The sequence below is a fragment of the Callithrix jacchus genome, chromosome 2 (genome assembly GCF_049354715.1).
Source record: "Callithrix jacchus isolate 240 chromosome 2, calJac240_pri, whole genome shotgun sequence".
Lineage (NCBI taxonomy): Eukaryota > Metazoa > Chordata > Mammalia > Primates > Cebidae > Callithrix > Callithrix jacchus.
The window spans coordinates 36,121,468-36,143,094 of NC_133503.1; the positions used below are offsets into that span (position 1 = coordinate 36,121,468).

Below are 21,627 nucleotides of genomic sequence, written 5' to 3' on the forward strand. Positions count from 1 at the left end.
TTTTCACCCTACCCAGACCCACTCAAAATCACACACACACACACACACACTTTCAGGCAGACTCAGTCACAAGATGTTTTCTGTTGAAAAGCATTTCACAGTAAATGTCCTTACTCTAAGCACAAAATGGTTGATTTCTCCAAGAGCAAAAACTGGCTCCAGCCCCTACTAAAAACCATAGTCAATGTTAATTTATATGTGCCCCTCCCACCAGACCTGCAGCTCAAACTGCTAAACAAAGGAATCTTTATGTATATTCCAATGTTCGGGGTTCCAGAAACATTCAAGTTGAGCAGCCATATTTAAGATCCAAATGGGTCAACAATCGTAGATACAGTGAGAAAGTATGGGCCAGGCAGAATCTCCCTCTTTGCTATAGAAATATACAGATATGATCATCTAAGCCATTTTCTAAATAAGCTGCAGCAGAATGAGAACACATAAATCTAGTCAACTTTGTTAAAGCACCAGATATCTGGCTCAATACTTACTAATTTCCACACTGGCCTGTTACTAGCAAACATGCTCGTATGAACCACCAGTGGTGCCATGATGAATCCACTGCAGTGGATGATTCCTTCAACAGCCCACAGAAAGGATATTGCAAATTGGCTCCAACTTACCCACACTCACAGATACTCGCAGACCCCATTTCAGGAAGACATACAACAAGACAGTCAAGCTTTATAGCCATAAGTATAGATACAGCTGGCCCTTCTTTCCTGGGCTTTCTGTTTCTCTTTTCCCCTGATTTAGACTATTACAGTGGCCTCCCACCTGCTGTTCCCCACTGTAGATGCTCTCCCTCCAAGTACTCCCTGTACACCATTGCCAAACTGATCCTTCTAAAAGGTCATCTGACTATGACTTTCAGATCCTTACTACATATAGGTCTCTTCAGGGGCTGTGAGGTTTATGAGCTGAAGCTTCTTCAGTCACAGCCCTTGGCATCCATTTGTTCTACACGTTAGGTGCCCACATAAAATTTCCTTTCAAATGACTCTATAGCTAAGCTGAAAAATCATCAGTCCACAGGATAAAGTCATGATTCTTGCCTAGTATCCAAGGACCTCCTCGATCTGGATTGAACCTAAATGCCAGCCTTAGCTCTCTCACTTACTCAGATATTTACTGAGTACCTATTATGTGCCAACCATCACTGCAGGCACCTAGATTTCCCTTCTCTTTCCCTGTATCATAATCTAAATATCTGTTCTTCAAAGACTAGTTAAGCTTTGCCTCCTCTATGAAGCCCTCAGAATACTTCAGTCCTAACTCTTCCTTCTCTGAAGTCCTGTAGTATTTCTGACCTGTAACTCAACTGGCACATAGAATTCTGCCTTGTGCCTGATTGCTTTTTCATGGTACCAATCCAACCACCTAGATTCAACATACCTGGAAGGCAAGGAACATGTTTCTGAGGACTCTTTGTATGGCTTAGCCTGCCCAGCATGCGGCCATGCCCACAGTAGGTCCTCAATACGTATTTGTTATCTGAACTCTACCTGAAAATTCTTTACTTGTCTTTATAAGTGTTAGATGGTGGAGCAGAAGGGGATAGTCTGACCAACACTTTTTTTTAAAAGAAAGTAGAGTTGGCCTTCAGAGTTAAAATATAAATATACACAAAATAGTAATTATAAAAGTTACAAATAAAAATATGTAACCTCTAAAATCGTGGCCCCCTTTTAGCACACTACCTTCCAAAGCCCTCTTTCCTGCCCTCCTCTATCCTCTAAATTCCAGATCCACATATCCAATGTCTTATTTTATTCCCCTACTTAGATTTTACACAGGTAACTCATACTTATCCAAAATTTATGTTCCCCACCTTCCCTCAAGCCTGCTACTTTTTCTGTATTCTCTATCTCAGAGGCATAACCAACCACCCAATCACCTATCCAAGCTAAAAACTGGGGTGTCATCCTTGATATCATCCTCCCTCTCTCTCACTCATCACATACAGCCATAAATCATATCAATCCTGTCTGTTAATATCTCTGCACCCCATTTCCTTCTCACTTTCACTACCACTACAACCCACTCCAGGCCATCATGGTCTCTTGCCAGGATTATTAGAATAGTCTACTCCCAGACTCCAGAGAGACCTTTCCAGAATGCCCGTGTGTTCAAGGCATGCTCTACATGAAGCCTCACTGATTCCTCACTGCATTCAGAATAAATCTCAGAGACCTAGCCTGGCCTTTAATCCCATCATTGCCCTGAAAACTTCTCATTATTGTAGTACTAAAATTTTACTTTCAATAGCCAAAATACACTAGGCTCTCTACCTTGTGAAGTTTTGTCTGAAGAAAACTATTCTATTCTATTCCCCACTCATTCTCCCCTGTGTCTCCCTAGTTCCTACCAGCCTTCAAGCCGCTTGCTGGAAGCCTTCCATCTCATACTCCACTACTCACTATATTAGTGAAAATCTAGTGGGAAACTAGATCAGTTTCCCCTCTTCTGTATTACCACAGTACTCTGTGCTTCCTTCTGTATTATATTCTAATTGCCTCTTACTTATCTGTCTCCTGGACACCATGTGTGCTGGTAAATGTTTAACAGTTGGTTGGCAGGAAAGGAGTCCTGATTTGTAATATTTGCCAATTTCCAGAGTGTAAGTACTCCCACCATGGCAGATTTTAAGCTACCAATATGATGCCACCAAACATGAGATTTGGGAAGAGATGTGCAACAGCACACCATTATACCACTGTATAGTATTTCTACAGCAAGATACAGTAGACATAACCTCAAAGCCCTAGAAGATTATAGTGAAAATAATTAGAAATGATGAGTTTGGGGTATTTATTACATTCATTTTTAATACAATTTATGTTACATAATTTAATTATTAATAATGGCCATATTTAATAGTTGGCTCACAAAATTCCTGAAAACTTAACAAACAGTTTTACAAGTGGATGACTGCAGACTCCAGCACACCACTGTCCACTCTAGATTGTGAGCTCCATCAGAACCAAGACGGTATCTTGGTTGCCTCTGAATTCTTAGCTTTTGTCACATGACAGGTACTCTAAATGATTACTGAGTAAATTAATGGATAGATAAGTAAATTAGGTACAACTATTGACCACTGTAGCTTTCCTCACTCCCCCTCAATAATGATGGCTTTGACCCACTCAACTTCCTCTCCTTATCCCCTCCACCCCTCATTTGGAGAGGAGTACTTTCTTAGGCAGCCCGGTTCCCTGCATTGATGACATAGAATCAGGAGGAGGTGGGTGAGAGAAAACTAGCAACAACTGGAGAAGAGGGAAGAAAGGGGGATGGGTTGCTGCTTATTGTGTCTGTTCTTAGATTCTTTCTATTGCTGAGGAGGCAGTAAATGGAATGGAAAGAATACTAAACAACATGCCAGAAAGGCAGGAAATAGAAGAGTCTCCAAGCAGGCTGATTGTACAGAAATGTTTGGGGGAATCTAACAAATGGAGTGCTCCAAGTGATGAGAACTCATGGACACAAAGAAGGGAACAACAGACACTAGGGCCTACTTGCAGATGGAGGATATGTGGAGCTAGAGGAACAGAACAAAGAACTATTGGGTACCTGGGTGATGACAGGTACTAATCTCTACTACAAACCTCTGTGACACAAGTTTACCTCTGTAACAAACCCACACGTGTATCCCTGAACCTAAAATAAAAGTTTTTTTAAAAAAGAAAAAACAAATGAGGAGCTCCAGAACATCCCGGGTGTGTGAGAATGCAGAGGGAAGGAAAGGGGAGTGTGAGAAATGCTGCTAAAGGTTATGATCTGTTTCACCTCTAAAGTCTCCAAGAGATGCAAACAAAATTCAGAAGTCATGGGCTGACACTGGCCACATACAAGGGGCCGAAGCATATTATGTTCAAGCTAGAGATGAGATGGAATAAAGAGGCAAAGCCACCCAATGAAGGCAAAACAACTCTGAGCCAGAGAAAAGCTGGGCTGAATGCATTAAAAACTCTCAACAAAGGTGTCATTTAGAAAGGAATAACCAAAAACTACAAATCAGACCGAGAAGAAAGCACCTGGTTGAACCCATTGCGCTCTGTCTAGGAAAGTGATTTAGTCATCACACGTCGTCAGCTGGTTCAGCCTCAGATCAGATCCCCATGGTGGAACTTAAAGCCTATAAATACTCCATTGCCATCACTCAGTCCCTAGTTTACTCTTCAGCCTTTTGACCAGTTTGGCCTCCCATGGTTGTCCTTCGGAGAGACAGAAAGTGGTTGCAGACCCTCAGGAATATCTTGCCAATAATATTTTACTGCAAATCAATAAACTCATGACATGTTGACTGCTGTACTTTAGGTTCTCATGAGGTCATCAGCATGACTCTGCTCCTCCAACTCTGGGCAGCAATGGGACCCTAACTAGATAGCATTTCTGAACCCCAGGCATTCTGGTCAAACTGCAGATCTATTAAGTATCCCAATCCTAAAGTTCAAGACCAAAATGACCAAACTTAGATTTCTACTTCTGGATTAATGAAGAACCTGACCTTGGTGGTGCAGTCCTGCCATCACGAAGTACCATTTACACACAGGCTACCAGAGAGCCCCATATTCTTCATCCTCTCTTAGCAGTTCCACCTCAGTTCGGAGCATTAACCTGAATCCCTGTAATAGCCCACATGGACACATAGAACATGGAAGGTACAGATCAAGTTAACACTTCCTGAAAGTTGAGGATATGTTAAAGTACCTTGCCTCCATTATCTCATTTTATCTTCAGAACAACCCTAGGAGGTAGGTAGTATTATCTCTTAAGGAACAGAGATAAAATTTGTCAAAATCCCACATAACTAGTAAGTACAGAACTGGCAGTGAAACCTAGGTCTACCTGACTCCAAGGTCCACTGACTCAGGATAATGTCCATACCCCATCAGGCCAAGGGGGGCACAACCCCTCATGTCCCACTCTCTGACATTCTTCCTTATGTGGCCAAACCAAGCCAGATGAAAAAAGACTAAATCTCCTAGGACCTGTGATATAGCACTACTTCACTTCTGATTATGGGAAATTGCAGTGTGCATTGGAGTCAGTGTTATTAATTGTACTGAACTTGGAGTTTCCATACTGGAGGCTTCACACAAGCCAATCATGATTCAACAAAGCTGGTCAGCAGCTGCTGTCATGTTCCTTCATAAACGAGCTCGAGAACAGGGTATGTTACTAATCACATTCCTAAAAGCCCAAGTCACCGACTGCTTTCTTCAGAACTCAAGGGGAAAACTCTTAGGTGGGCTGTATAAAAATGTAAAACAGTTTACACAGACTGATAGAATTAGACAAGAAGAGAGAAAGACTAAAAGAAAACACGTTCCTCATTATGTGGCATTTTGGAAGCCAAGCTTATGTTTGGTTTGAATAGCAGAGCTGAGCCTTTGCATGTGTGTGGTTTTTGGTGGTGGCTACAATATACTATCATAAGTGAAAAAGAAAAGTCCAGGAAAGTTGTGCTAAACTCTAAAAATCCTCATAATTATAAAAAGTTAGATTTCTGACCTGAGAGGCATTGAACTTATTTAACAGAAAAAACAATCTACCAACACATGTTCAAGCTATTTTTTACATGGTTTATTAACGCTCTATTCCATTTAACCTAGTTTGAGCATTCATCCAGAAACTAAAAAAAAAAATTAGGTCAGTTCTATGATGGCAAATTTCATCAAATAAAGCACTTGCTTTACGAAAACTTACACAAAAATTTTCTTGGCCAGATTTGTCTTACCAATTCAAAACTTAGCAAGCAAAATCCTAAAAATCCAAATCTGGGTATAGGGAAATCAATAGGTTTCTTTCCCTGACTTTGTTTTTGCAGTTGAAAACTTTACTTTGCCAAAAAAGTGTTTCTAAAATGGAAAAATTTGGTTTCAATTATCATGGTTGAAATGCATGCACATCTGCTTCAGGTAGTAGTGATGCCAAAACTTTTTTCAGAATTTTCTATCCCTGACTTCTAATGCTGGAAGAGGCCTTAGTGACTAGCCACTGGGAACAGAAAAAAAGGCTCGGTTGCTCAACACTTGCTCTTTCCAGGGTCTTGCCAGCATTTAACGTGACATTGCAAAACTCAACATTTAAAGAGCACTGGCTTTCTAAGTCTTGTCTCCTCAGAAAATATTCTGTATCTGTCTTTCCCGGATCAAGCATAAATAGATGAGCTCCTTTGGCTCAGAAGCTCCCTGAGGTCCAGAAACAGTCTCTTCTTCATAAATACCAGTCGGTAAAAACCATTCTCTGAGGCACCTCACACAAAATCATGACATAGTGCCCGGTATATGGTGCCCCTCTCAAGCAAGGGCATCCCTGTGCTTCTGATGAAGAAAATAACCACAATTTTAAGAGAAATAGACAATCAACTTCCCCTTTTTATGATGCTTCTTCCAAAGTTGTGGAGCTCTGTAACTTTCAGATCTGCCAGTCTGGGCCTAAATTTGTTTTTATTGTGGTAAAATAGGGGTAACATAAAATTTACAATTTTAACCATTTTTAAGTGCACAGCTTAGTGGCATTAAGTGCAGTCATACTGTTGTATAACCATCACTACCATCCGTCTCCAGAATTTTTTCATCTTCCCAAACTGAAACTCTCTACCCATTAAACAATAATTTCCCATTCCTCCCTCCCTCCAGCCCCTGGCAACCATTTTACTTTCTTTCTCTATGAGTCTTACTAACCATTTATGTTGAAATTTTATTTTAACCTATCCACAAGGCTGATTTCCAGAACTGAAATAAAATCCCAACTGCAAGTGCAACTGCCATTTTTGATATCTGTCTTCTCTACATACACACTCACACAGACACAATTTATCATTGTAGTAGCTAAGAGCCAGAGAGCCTTTCCCTTGGAAAAACAGAAGACAAAATCATCTTCCTCTGACTGGTCAAGCCACAGTGATCCTCCCATGGAGTAAACTGGGGAAGTTCCCTCATCATAAGGTCCAGGAGAGACCTGGAAATCTTGAAAGATACAGCAAAGGACAGTGCAAATTCGCAAGTTCTTCTTAAGATTTTGGCCTGAACAAACATGTATCTAGCCCATGGTTCCAAACCACTGAGGCAACTAGATGCCACAGGTTGTCTATAAAAAGGAAGATTAAAGCAGATCTTAGTGAAACCTAAAAGAAGAAATGCCAAGCCCTATGAGGTAACTTACTATAAGGAGATAGTTTTAAGTAAGAAGCAAGATGATGGCCTGATAAGCTACCTAATTTCCTCATGGAAATGGTTTGATATAATCCGTTTTGGATGACAAACAAAGAGGCCCTAAAATATGCCTTGGTTAGTAACCCGGCAGTGAGGCACAGGGTACAACATAGCAATAGGCGGATACCAATGATAATTGCAACTACCATCTACTGAGTACTTACTCTGTGCCAAAAAAAACTTTACTAGGTACCTAACACATATGGTATCACTTAATCTTCACAACTCTAAAAGTATAAGTACTATTATTACTCCCTTTACACAGAAGAGAAAAATTAATTCTGAAAAAAATGTGACACACTCAAGGTCACATTATTTGTAAAATAGATTCACCACAAGGTCCATGTTACTCCAAAGCCCATGCTTTTAATTAATAGCCTTTAAAGGTAGGAAATATTTTCATGCCCTCGCGGCAAAGAGAAAAAAACCATTCATTAGCAATCTCTTGGTTGAAAATTTGTAATGCTTAAAAACAGCCAGCCCCAATTAAGATTCAGCAGGTTAAGTGTGGAATAAACACCAGATTCAAGATCCCTCCAGTCTCTGGAGGTTGGCATGTGATCCTAGGCAAGTCACTCAGCTTTTCTAGACCTCAATTTCCCAGGGCACTTGTAAAACAAGGCTACTTCCTTCTGTTCTCCCCCTACCTCAAAGCATTCCATGGAGTCAATGACCTGTGCTAAGATAATAAGGCTGATATCCAAAGATGAACTTATTGGCCAAAGGTTTCAATCTCTTCTCTCACCAACTTTCTTTTTAGTTATCAGAGCTCACACAAAAGTTATTAGTTAATCAGCTAATAACTATTCAGCACCTGCTATGTGTGTACCCACACAGTAGTCAATGGGGGTATTCAGAAGTACAAGGCATCATCCTTGCCCTTGAGGACCTGTTTCCAAGTCTGGGGACTGGTAAGATACATAAAATAAAAGCACTGAAAAATCCGGTGGGCCTATTATTCCGTGTCCAATATGAGGGACAAACTAGAGGTATTCGAATTCAGAAGAACATCAGCCAGGACTAGAAAAGCCGACTTTCCAAGATAAAGTAGAATTTTAGAATAACCTTCATAGATAGATAACTTTTGCAAAAGAAGAAGGTAAAGACATCCAGCAAAAGGAACTCTGGGAGCTAAGGATATAAAGCTAGATTGAATAATGTATAGGACAGGTGATCACGAAAGAGACCAACAGAATTCTTAGTGGGTATAGGAGTGAGCGTGGGAATGGCAAAAGGAGTCAGAGTTCAGAAGACTTGAATGCCTGGCATGGTAATCTGGACTTGGAGCAGAAACAAAAGATATGACCCGGGTGACATGGTGAACACTGGAAGCTGCTTGGTCTGGATTTCTTGTCTACTGTCGGCCTTCAGCAGAGGAAAGGTACAAGAACACGTGCAACCTGCTGTTCTAAAGTTATAGATATAAGCCATCCCAGCTGAGAGGCACCAGGACGGGGCAGGAACTCATTACATTTCTGAACTGGGAATACAGTGCCCAAAACTGTTTGATCCACTGCTGGTAATCTCACACTGACATCTCAACCCCAGTTACACCACGGGTCAAACAAATAGGCATGACCAGAGTCTCTAAACCTCCATCACATCAACCCCATTCTCTGCCACCTACCAGACCAATGGGACACTGTTTGGGGGACCAAAGACATTGCTCATCTCTGCCCCCACCTAGAGAAATAGCCCTTCATGTTCTGCTGCCCAGCAGGCCACACGGAGCTCAACACTAAGCTCCAGTTGCAAAGAGCATCCAGAAACAGAATGCACCAGCAGCACAGTTCCCAGAGCCTCTTCAGACAGGAGAATGAGATGGCACCCAACCATCAGACCAGTTCTAATGGGGTCTAGAGATGTTTAATGACATCACTGTGCCACGTGAGATGCAGGAGTCACAACAACCCATGAAAAGGAAAGTGTTCATTGAGAAACTCTCTAGTGTTGACCTAGTTGAGCCCGCTTTTGTTAACCAGATGGTTACTGCCTGCATCAAACTGGCAACTTGGACCAGCAGCCTTCCCCTCAGTGGCTCACTGCCATGGCCAGACCCCTCCCTGCAGTCTTCTCTCCTCAGAGAAAAGGCAAGCCCAGTACTCTACCAGCTGCACACTGAAGAATGCAGAGGTTGGCACTCAGGAGATATTTTACTTCATAGACAGGGGAATGTCGCCTCTGCACTGCACTGAGCACCTTCACAATGAAAGATTCAGATCTTCAGATAACAATTTAAAAATTTAGATGCATGTGCCTGCCAGGAAATAAACCCTCGCTAGTTAGATCCAGCTCAACAAAGAACTTAAAATCTCTTCTGCTGGTACCTATTTCAAAAGAAATCCCTGATGGAAGAAGCACATACCTTCATGCATGACTCATAAACTTTTCAATACAAATATGAAACTCAGTTCAGAGCAAGTGTCATCTGACTGGGTTTCTCTCCTTCATCCCTGAATGTGTGTGTGGATCAGACATACACAGCATGCACGCATGCACACACACAGCCATCAGCATGGCATGCCTGCTGAAGATTCAAGCACTCCTGCGTGAAAATGCAAGTACAATATATCAGGCCAGCCCCACTATGACATCAAAAAAACCCCACCAAAGAAAAAAACACCCCAGGAAAGTAGCCAGGAAAGGGAAACGCCTCCTTGAAACAGCCTGAGAAAGGCAATCCCGATTCAGCCCGTGGTGAAACTACTGCCGAACACTAGCCAGAAGTCCCTTCTTTCAGGGTGCTCCGCTGCCTAGCAAACCCAGACCTGCCTTTGCGGAAGCCAGATCTCTGGAGATTCAAGCCCTGGAAGGGGTGGTTTGGAAAGGGGCTTTCCTGCTCTTGCTCTGCCGCCCTTTGAGATCCATCAGTGGCTAGGTCTTCCAACCCTGCCTAGCCAATGCAAACACAAAAGCTGGTGGCTGCACCGCAAGCACACATTTACTTATGTACACACACAACACACACACTTATACATACATACCTTTCACCCTCCATTGTGTGAGGCCCAGTGACGGTGGTAGCCGCTGAACTGTGCATGCACCCGGGGATCCTAGCTCTGTTCTTGATTCTCCCAGCAGACCAATGGGAGATCTGATCAGCAACAGTGATTCAGCATGGCTGCAAGTGAAGCCTCCTCCCTTCTCAATCCTCCTTCCTCTGAGTTACTCGCGGCAGCTTCTACCGCAAAAGCAGCAGCAGCAGAAAATGTCCTACCCAGAGCTCCCTGCAGCCCTTTCAGCTGCTAAAAGCAGCAACCCACTTGCTCCCCCTCCCCCGCAGGCTTGCTGCTCCTTGGTCTCCTAGGAACAGCGGCAGCTCCAGCGACCAAGGTGTCGTGCCACCTTTCCAGCTGCCTCTGCATCTGCCTAGGCATCCCCAGCCCAGGCGATTAGCCTGCCCCCGGGGCTCCTTCCTCCTCTGTCTAGGCTGCAAAGAATCAGGCAGTTCCTCACTAGCCCGAGAAATATTGGCCCCTACACCCTCCCCTGCCCCCATAGGCTATGAGTCTATCAGCCTGGCCAGATTGCTGGAATGAGGAGGCCCCTCTGTGGCCTGCAGTGGAGTTTATCATCCACCTGGGGAAATTCACTTGTAGGTCAGTTTATGTTCCAAATCCTCCTCCCAAATTCTATAGTAGCGTTGAGTGTCTGATAGATGGAGAGGAGTTAAGGGAAAAGCACCGACAGAAATTTGAATACAAAGAGAAATTAAAAGTAAAAATTGGAAAATTAGAAATTCAAAAAAGAGAGGTAATATGAAGAGGTGAAATTGAAACAAACCCTATTTTACTGCAAGAGGCCAAAGACTATTGCAGTAAAGCTATCACAATGGATACTACCAGTTTTATAGCACAATTCCAAAAAAATCTAACTAAAATCTGTCATACTGGAATTTGACTTAAGCTGTGGCTCCAACTAATAAGTCTCCCACTGAACCCCCATCTCCAGCCAAAGATCTTTCACATCTTGTAATCTCCAGCTGCTGAGCTTCAATTTAGACTAATTTGCCTGGAATGCCTTCTCCAATGCCAGTCGTTTAGTCTTTCTGGGAGGCCAGTCAAATCCCGTCTTCATAAAACTTTCTTTAATCACACCAGTGACAGCCAGTCACCACCAAAATTGCTACAAACCGTACTGTCCTGTATTGTCATCTCACACCTAATATACTGTCTTGGCTAATTCATTATTTATAAATCTTGTTTCCCAAACTAAAACATAATCTTGTGGAAGGCAGGAGGCCAGTCTTATCTCCTAGCCACAGAGCCTTAGAGGTAACTGGGGCAATTAGCCACAAAAAGTGGTGCAGAAGCTACCCTAATGCCTCAGAAAAATCAGCTATGAGCATCTCTCTTCTGGGACCCTTCATGTCTCCCCGGGCTTTTCCAGATCTGTACTAGCACTCACTGGCTGAGGGACTTTCCTGAGTAGTGTTCTTCACACTCTGGACCTCATGCTCAGTAACTGATTCACAATATAGGATCAGACCAGACAATCTCTAGAGTCCCTTTCAGCTCCAAAATTACAGGACTCTAAAAATGTTTTAAATGGTCCATTTTTCTTCTCAGAGTAATCTGTGTGATTATTTTAGAAGAAATACTTTCTAGACTCTAATGTTTTATAGGGGACTTCAAGGAGGATAACATGGTGTAGGTGAAAGTACAAAGAGACCCTCAGTAAATCTAACATCCTTATAAATTTAAACTGTTAAATTTCTTTACTACTACAAAGCCCTGAAACCACAGAAGGAACAGAGGAATATAGAGGCGATAGAAAGTAAAAGTAACTAAAACTTTATATGGCCTCCTGAACTCAAAATAGCTATAGAGTTACTCTCAAAGATGACTTCCCCTGGCACCTCAGCATTCTCTTAGATGAGACCATTACCCACACTCACTGTTTCTCAAGTGAGAAGAGGCCTAGGTAATTTCATTTACACCCCACACAGCACTTTATCTTCACTTCTTCCTTTCACAATACCATTCATATCTTGTTTCCTCTATGTCCCTTCCTCCTCTAATCAGCCTTGTGGCCCTGCTCCAGATATTTCCTTTTGAGGCCAATCACAGGGTCCACGAAAAGCTGAACATTACAAATAAGGAAACTGAATCTCGGAATCCGTGCCAGAGTTCAGACATCCACCAGGAAGACAACTGGGTGATTCATAAAAGGGACATAAGAAAGAAATGACTCTCCTTTGCACATACCCACATTTACATATTCTTCATACAGGAAGGTGGAGAAATGCCACATCTAACAAACCAGACAGAAAAAAAGATCAGGAAAGGATATGTGTAAGGGTTGAGCACATTCAAGTTTCAAAATATAACTATTAAGAGCAAACATAAGCTGGTCGCAGTGGTTCACGCCTGTAATCCCAGCACATGAGGCCGAAGCAGGTGGATCACGAGGTCAGGAGCTCAAGACCAGCCTGGCCAAGATGGTGAAACCCCATCTCTACTAAAAATACAAAAATTAGCCTGGCGTGGTGGTGGGCACCTGTAATCCCAGCTACTTGGGAGGCTGAGGCAGAGAATTGCTTGAATCCAGGAGTCAGAGTTTGCAGAGAGCTGAGATCGCACCATTGCACTCCAGCCTCGGCGGCAGAGCAAGACTCCATCCCCCAGCCAGAAAAAAAAAAAACAGAGCAAATATAAAACTCCTGCAAAATTTCCCTGCAACCCACTTTGCCATGCTAACCAATATGACTATAATGTATGTGTCAAAACCATACAACTACCACCTTCATACTTTATTCACCATTCATGATTCACGGGAGGTAGGCAGAATAGAGAACACTCAGAAGAGGCCATTTAGAAAAGAAAGGTTATCTTAAGCAAAAAGAATAAAGCTGGAGGTATAATATTACCTGATTTCAAACTATACTACAAGGCTATAGTAACCAAAACAGTACAGTATTGGTACAAAAACAGACACGTAGAACAACAGAACAGAAAAGAGAACCCATAAATAAAGCTGTTCACCTGCAACCGATTTTTGACAAAGTCAACAAAAATAAGCGATGGGGAAAGGACTTCCTATTCAATAAATGATGCTGAGATAACTGGCTATCCATATACAGAAGAATGAAACTGGACCCTATCACCATATATGAAAGTTAACTCAGCAAGGTGCAGTGGCTCGTGCCTGTAATCCCAACACCTTGGAAGGCCAAGGCAGGCAGATCACCTGAGGTCAGGAGTTTGAGACCAGCCTGGCCAATGTGGCAACCCATCTTTACTAAAGTAAAAACCCCATCTTTACTAAAAATACAATTAGCCAGGTGTGGTGGTGTGTACCTGTAGTCTCCACTACTCAGGAGGCTGAGGCAGGAGGATCACTTGAACTGAGGAGGCAGATGTTGCAGTAAGCCAAGATCGCACCACTGCACTCCAGCCTGGGTGACAGAGCAAGACTCTGACTCAAAAAATAAAATAAAATAAATTAACTCAAGATGGAGTAAACAATTAAATGTAAGGCCTAAAACTATTAAAATCCTAGGTAAAAAACCTAGGAAATACTCTTCTGGGCATTGGCCTTGGCAAAGAATTTACGACTACATCCTCAAAAGCAATTGCAGCAAAAGCAAACATTGGCAAATAGGACCTAATTAAACTAAAGAGCCTCTGTATAGCAAAAAAAAAAAAAAAGTATCCACAGAGTAAACAGACAATGTACAGAATGGGAGAAAATATTCATAAACTATGTATCTGACAAAGGTCTAACATGCAGCATCTATAAGAAATTTAATTCAACAAGCAAAAAATATTTTTTTAATTTAATTCAACAAGCAAAAAACATTTTAAAAACCCATTTTTAAAAGTGGGCAATGGACATGAACAGACATTTCTCAAAAGACTTACAAACAGCCAAGAAACATGAAAAAATTCTCATCACTACTCACCAGAGAAATGCAAATCAAAACCACAATGAGACACCATCTCATACCAGTCAGAATGACTATTATTAAAAAGTCAAAAAATAACAGATGTTGTCAAGGCTATGGAGAAAAGGGAATGCTTACACACTGCTGGTGAATGTAAATTAATTCAGCTACTTACTATGGAAGGCAGACTGGCGATTTCTCAAAAAACTAAAAATAGAACCACCATTCGATCCAGCAATCCCATTACTAGGTATATGCCCAAAAGAAAATAGACCATTCTACCAAAAAGGCACATGCACTTATATATTCATCACAGCACTATTCACCATAGCCAAGACAGGAAATCAAGTTAGGTGCCCATCAGTGGTGGACTGAATAAAGAATATGTGGCATATATACACCATGGAATGCTACACAGCCATAAAAAAAGAACAAAATAATGTCCATTGTGGCAACATGAATGTAGCAAGAGGCCATTATCCTATGTGAATCAATGTAGAAACAGAAAACCAAATGTTGCATATTCTCACTTATAAGTGGGAGCTAAACACTGGGTACACATGGACATGAAGATGGGAAAAATAGACACTGGGGACTACTAGAGGATGGAGGGAGATAAAAGGGGTGATAAGATTTGGATGTTGGTAGCCACCAAATCTCATGTTGGAATATAACCGTCAGTGTTGGAGTTGGAGGTAGGGCCTAGTGGGAGGTGTTTGCATCATAAGGGCAGATCTCTCCTAATAGTTTCACTCTGTCCCCATGATAATGAGTGAGCTCTTGCTCTGAGTTCACTCCAGGTCTGGTTGTTTAATAGTGTGTGGCACCTTCCTCTTCACTCTCACTCTCTTGCCTCTACTCTCATTATGTGATATACCAGCTCCCCCTTTGCCTTCCACCATGATTGTAAGCTTCCTGAGGCCTCCCAGAAGCAGATGCCAGCATAATGCTTCCTGTACAGCCTGCAGAACCATGAGCCAATTAAACCTCTCTTCTTTATAAATTACCCAGCCTTGGGTATTTCTTTATAGCAACACAAAAACTACCTAATACAGGGAGCAAGGCTGAAAATGTAGTTGAAAAGCTACCTATTGGGTACCATGCTTGTTACCTAGGTGGCAGAATCATTCAAACCCCAAACCTCAGCATCATGCAAGATACCCATGTAACAAACCTGTACATGTACCCCTTGATCTAAAATTAAAGTTGAAATTTAGAAAAAAAAGAAAAGAAAGAAAGACAGGAAAGAAGGCAGGAAGACAGGAAGGCAGGAAGGCAGGAAGGAAGGAAGGAAGGAAGGTAGGTAAGTCATCTAGCAAAACCAGGGGGCAGAGCTGAGTCAAGAAACAGTCTCCAGACTCCTGGCACAAAGTTCCTACCCCCAATCTTTTCTAGTTTCAGAGATACATTTTACATTATCTACCTTATTATCCAAATGTCCTCTGAGCCACAGCCTGAACCTGTTTGCTCTCGGCTAATTTTCCCTACTGGACTTCATATTAAGGACAGTTGCTGTTGGAGTCTTGCAGTAGAGAGAGTAAAAAGAACCAAAGTGGTGTCTGGAGTAAAAGGTCCCATCCTCAGATTGCCCAGTAATAATAGTGTCTTACTCCAGCAGGCCCCAACCTTTCTGACACGAGGGACCAGTTTCAAGGAAGGCAACTTTTCCAAGGATGGGGGTAGGGGGTCAAGAGGGATGACGGTTTCAGGATGAAACTGTTCCATCTCACACCATCAGGAATTAGATAGATTCTCATAAGGAGCATACAACCTAGATCCCTTGCGTGCACAGTTCACAATAGGGGTCATGCTCCTGTGAGAATCTAATGCCGCTGCTAGTTCCTAACAGGCCATGGACCAGTACCAGTCTGTAACCTGGGGATCCCTGTCTTAACCCAGTCCTTCCCATACACCAGCCTTCTTCCACAGCTTATCAAAAGTACCTAGTGGCCCCAGATCTTACCCCAAGGCAATTGATTCAGCCATCCACACCAACTTTATTTAGAATCATTCAGCTCTTAAGTGGCTTAGGAAGAAACCATGTTAGGAGGAGAAACTTTTTTAAGCTGGATTTTATCTAGAAAGTTCTCTTTTCCATATCCTATCTCTGTACAGGGAGCCAGTACAGTTTATCTGAAGACAGCTAAGCCAATCATTCTTCCTTGTAAATGCCCTTTTACTTCTTTTCTCACCTTTACCCTCTTTCTCCAGGACATCAATTCCTCACCTCACATTTGCAGGAACCATAACACAGTATAATGATCCCACACACAGCTGTGCATCAGAACCATCTGCCCAGCTGGTTAAAATGGTAGGTGCCAGAAGATCAACAGGCATGAAGAAAGTTTTTAGGGTTATAGAAATGTTCTGTATCTTGACTGTGGTAATGCCTACACAACTGTATACAAGTACTGCATTTCATTTAAACTCTATACTTAAAATGGGTGAGTTTTAGTTTATGCAAATTATTCCTCAATAAATCTGGAAAAATGAAAAAACACTGCGGGGTCCAGCTCTGCCTCACACCCATAGAATCAGAGCCTGAGGAACAGGAACTTTTTTATTTTTTTTCCTTTGGTTTTAGAGACGGAGGTCTCTGTTGCCCAGGCTAGTCTCGAACTCCTTGGGCTCAAGCAATTCTCCCACCTCAGCCTCCCAAAATGCTGGGATTACAGGTGTGGGCTACTGTACCCATTGGGAACAGAAATTTCAATGAACTTCATAGGTGACTAATGCACAGCTAGATGCAAACATCACCTGAAAAATGAAAAGAGCCCAGACCATTAAAATCAGACAGGGCAAGATCCAATTGTACTTATCAAAAACATGACCCTAGGCAAGTTATTTTACAAGCTTCAATTTTCTCATCTGCAAAAAGGTGATGATAATAAGAGTATCTACTTCACGGTGTTGTTAGGTTAGAATGTGAAAGTATGTAAAGCACTTAGCTGAGAGCCTGGCCTGTAATAAGCATTAGTAACCATTAGCAGCTACAATTTTCATTGTCTATGCCAATGCTATCAAACTATAGCTCTGTAAGTGCTTGGTCCTAGGTTCAAGATGAAAATTAACCAGGGTAGGGCCTCTCCTGGAGCTATTTTCACATCTCCACTGGTCACTGTTACTAACAGGTCAGCAAGGACTAGACATGACCAAAGGTAAATTAAGGTCCACCCACACCTGTATCACCAAAATGCCCTCTCCTATTCTGGACCACTTGCCAAGCACCCTCACAAAGCCAGACAGAAACTGAAAAGAAACTTGAGACCCCAAAAAGTCAAAAGATAAATAAAACAGTACCTTATCCAGTGGAATACAGACTCTTCCTCTGAAGGTAAAATAATTTACGCCAAGTGGATTCCGGAGTATAATCACCCATGGCATTTCTGTTGCACTTTAAGTTTACAAAGTGCTTCATATCCATCATCTCCTTTGACTTAAGACAACATCCTCTGAATAGTAATAATAGCTACCATTCCTTGAAAATTTACTCTGGACCAGACCTTGTATTCCACACTTCACATGTACCCTTCTCATTTAATCCCCACAATCCTGTGGGACTATTATCTCTCTTTTGAACATGAGAGAATCGAGGTTCTGAGAGTTAAATAACTTGAACCAAGGCCCCACAGTTAGTAAATAGCAAAGATGGGATTTGAACCCAGGTCTACCTGACCTCACAGGCCACTATTAGCTATACACAGAATGCACTACTGCTATCTTACTATCTCCATTTTAAAGATAAGCTAATTGAGAGAGAGAAAAAAAGCAACTGGCTCAAAACTACCTGGAGAGCCAAGCTCAGTGTAGAACCAGACCTTCGGATGCCTAGCTTAATGCCCTTTTCACCTTACCTCTGGATGAGGAAAAACAGCTCTGAACCCCTGAGGATATTACATATAAGCTGGCATCCCAGGCTTCCAAACAGCTACTACAACGAAGTCCATCCACCTGGATTCCTCTGGGCACCTAGCTTATTAACCAGGCCTAGCCAAAGAATGCTCTTGGGGAAAGCTGGAAGAGTACCACTGGACTCTAAGATATTAAAAAAAAAAAAAAAAAAAAAAAAAGGCAGGTGAGGGGCAGACAGACCAACTAAAGCAACAAGCAGAGTGCTTCACACAGACCAGTACACCAGTCTCTGAGGCTTCCTATGAATCTACAACCTACAACTGGTGCCCTCTGCTGGCAAACGTGAACATCTCTTCATAACAAAAGCAAAACCTAATTATTACACCAGTGGCTTAGGAAGGAAAAAAAATCTGCTTCTTTTGCAGACATTCTATTCAGGAATGAGCATTATTTCTTACTTACAACTTTTCAATAGGCATATGTAACTTTAAATCAACTGTGATGATCCTCTCCTCTATCTGCTGCCCCTGCCTCATGTCTCCAGTTCTTTCCTTTCTGGATCCAAAGAAAATTAGGCTGTTTTTACATAAAAAGGTAAAATATAAATGATGCAAAGCCCCAAAGTCAAGAATACAGTGATGTGTATGTGGATGAGATCAGGTCTGCACATCTAGCAAGTACAGAGAATTGAGGCAAACACACACGTGAAGTGATATAAAATCAATGAGCAAGTATGCTCAAACATTTTGGTAAATCTCTACCATTATACAATGGCATGCTTATAATTCAGTCAACTAAGTCTCACTGAATATCTACTATGCAGGCTGTACCAGTGAGTGGCAACATAAATCCTATATTAATATAATGCCAAAGAGCATACAAGTTGTTTGAGAAAATTAGACATAGGCATATATAATGGTAAAAAATATGAGATTCAAGTACAGAAAAGGTATCAGGGAAACTCAGTGGAAAAAGATGCAACTTTCAGTTGGGGAAAGAGGGAAGATGACATGGAAATAGAAATAAATTGAGAACTTAATAATTCTATGGAGTTTTTTAAAGGTATTCGTAATTGTAAATAATTGCAAATAGGTAATTTCAATGTCCATGATTTCATTTAAAAAAAAACTTTTTGGCTGGGCATGGTGGCTCACACCTCTAATCCCAGCACTTTGGGAGGCCAAGGAGAGAGAACCGCTTGAGCCCAGTAGTTTCAAGACCAGCCTGGGCAACATAGTGAGACCTCAACTCTTAAAATAAATTTTTTTAAACTTAACCAGGCATGGTGCAGTGCACCTGTAGTCCTAGCTATTTGGGAGCCAGGGGCAGAAGGATCGCCTAAGCCCAGGAGTTTGAGGCTGCAGTGAGCCATGATTGCACCACCACTGTACTACAGCCTGGGAAACAGAGCAAGACCTTGTCTTTAAAAAAATATTTAAGGCCAGGCGCGGTGGCTCACACCTGTAATCCCAGCACTTTGGGAGGCCGAGGTGGGTGGATCACAAAGTCAAGAGATTGAGACCATCCTGGCCAACATGGTGAAACCCTGTCTCTACTAAAAATACAAAAATTAGCTGGATATGGTTGCGCACACCTGTAGTCCCAGGTACTTAGGAGGCTGAGGCAGGAGAATCCCTTGAACCCAGGAAGCAGAGATTGCAGTGAACTAAAATCGTGCCACTGTACTCCAGTCTAGCAATAGAGCAAGACTCATCACAAAAAAATATTTTTAAGATATAATTTTTAATCTGACTACTTTAATATACTTGCATATTTATTATGTTAGATAATATATTTTTTCATTACAATTTTTGGGGGGGGATGGAGTCTCACTCTTGTCCCCCAGGCTGGAGTGCAATGGCACACTCTTGGCTCACTGCCACTTCCACCTCCCAGCTTCAAGCAATTCTCCTGCCTCAGCCTCCTGGCTTGCTAGAACTACAGGTGCCAGCCACCATACCCAACTAATTTTTGTATTTTCAGTAGAGATGGTGTTTCATCAAGTTGGCCAGGCTGGTCTTGAACTCCTCACCTCAGGAGATCCCCCACCTTGGCCTCCCAAAGGGCTGGGATTACAGGCGTGGGCCACCGCGTGCGGCCTCATTAAAATTTTTATTGTGGTAAAATATACATTAACTTTGCCATTTTAGGCCAGGTGCAGTGGCTCACACTTGTAATCCTAGCATTTTGGTAGGCTGAGATGGGAGGATCATTTGAGCCCAGGAGTTCAATACTAGCCTGGGCAACATAGCAAGACTCCATCTCCAGAAAAAGATTTTTAAAATTAGCTAGGCATGGTGGCACATGCCTGTACTCAGTCCTAGCTACTGGGGAGGCTGAGGCAGGAGAATCACTTGAGCCCAGGGTTTGAAGCTGCAGTGAGCTATGATCATGCCATTGCACTCCAGCCTGGGCAACAGAGTAAGACTCTGCCTCCAAAAAAAGAAAAAAAGCCATTTTAACCATTTTTAAATGTACAATTCAGCAGCATTATGTACATTCATAATGTCATATATCACCACTATCCATTTTCAAAACTTTCTCATCTGAAAAGAAACTCTGTATCCCTTAAACAGTAATTTTCCATTTTTATTTCTATGAATTTGCTTACTCTAGGTACTTCATGTAAGTGCAATCATAGTATGTTCTTTTGTGCAGAGCTTATTTCACTTGGCATGTTTTTAAGGTTCATTCATGTTGCAGCATATACCAGAAGTGTATTCTTTCTTATGGCTGAATATTCCATTGTAGGTATATACCACATCTTGTTAATTCATTCACCTGTTAATGAACACTGAGTTAATATTTCACCTTTTGACACACCACAGTTAACATTTCCCTAATATTTGACATTTCGATAGTTTCCAATTTTTTGCTGTTATAATTCTTATGCAAACTGTTTTCCTTTCAATAAATTGTTCAATAAACTGTTCTGTTAGGTTAAATTCCTAGAAATGGTGTCCCAGGGCACATGAATACTTTAATAGTTCTTAATAAATCCATGATTTTACTCTCATTTGCCATTTTTCATAATGTGATAGACAAATTCCTGTCAGCAATTTGTTATAAATGTATAAAGTGTGACAAAAACCAATTGGAGGGAAGTTTTTAGAGAAAGAAAAGGAATTAACAAAGCAGAAACAGCTCAGAAGAGCTCTCCAATAAACAGAGCTGGCTGAATTCTTGATAAATTGCCCAACTACTCCTATCCACAACCTAATGTTTTCCCATTAACTTGGTGACTCTCAAAAAAGAAAAAAAAAAAATCTACCTGTGTCAGGGATCCTCCAGACCAAGCCCATATTTAGTGATTTGATAGAAGGGCTCACAAAACTCAGCACTGCCAAGTATTGTACTCATGGCTTAAGTTTATTACAGTGACACAGTATGTGTACACAGTTGGATCATACAGGAAAAAGACATAAGCAGAGTCTGGAGAAATCCATGTGCAGCCTTTTTCAGGGTCTCTCCCTCCCATGAAGGTTCACACAGAGCACATTTTTATATGAGTGATGTTTCTGCCTAGGGACTCAGTACACAAGGTTTTCACTAGGAGTTTGGTCATACAGACACCCTTTATGGGGCATGTAGCAAAATTCCAGACTCCCAGAAGGAAAGCAGATGTTTAGCATAAATCATCTTATTTGCACAGTCTAGGTACAGTGA

General features: G+C 41.7%; 1 protein-coding gene across 50 annotated transcripts in view; it reads right to left on the minus strand.

The window, feature by feature from the left end:
- The window catches only part of KLHL3 (kelch like family member 3), a 297,123-nt gene that overhangs the window by 106,478 nt on the left and 169,018 nt on the right, over window positions 1–21,627 (minus strand). For 2 of the 50 annotated variants that reach the window (XM_035292131.3, XM_035292129.3), the window contains exon 1: window positions 10,208–10,665. The exons of the other annotated variants lie outside the window; for them this stretch is intronic. In XM_035292131.3, the coding sequence (XP_035148022.1) occupies window positions 10,208–10,263 (56 nt within the window). In that variant the 5' untranslated portion in view covers window positions 10,264–10,665. Of the gene's footprint in view, window positions 1–10,207; window positions 10,666–21,627 lie in introns of those variants that run through there. 50 annotated transcript variants of the gene reach the window in all.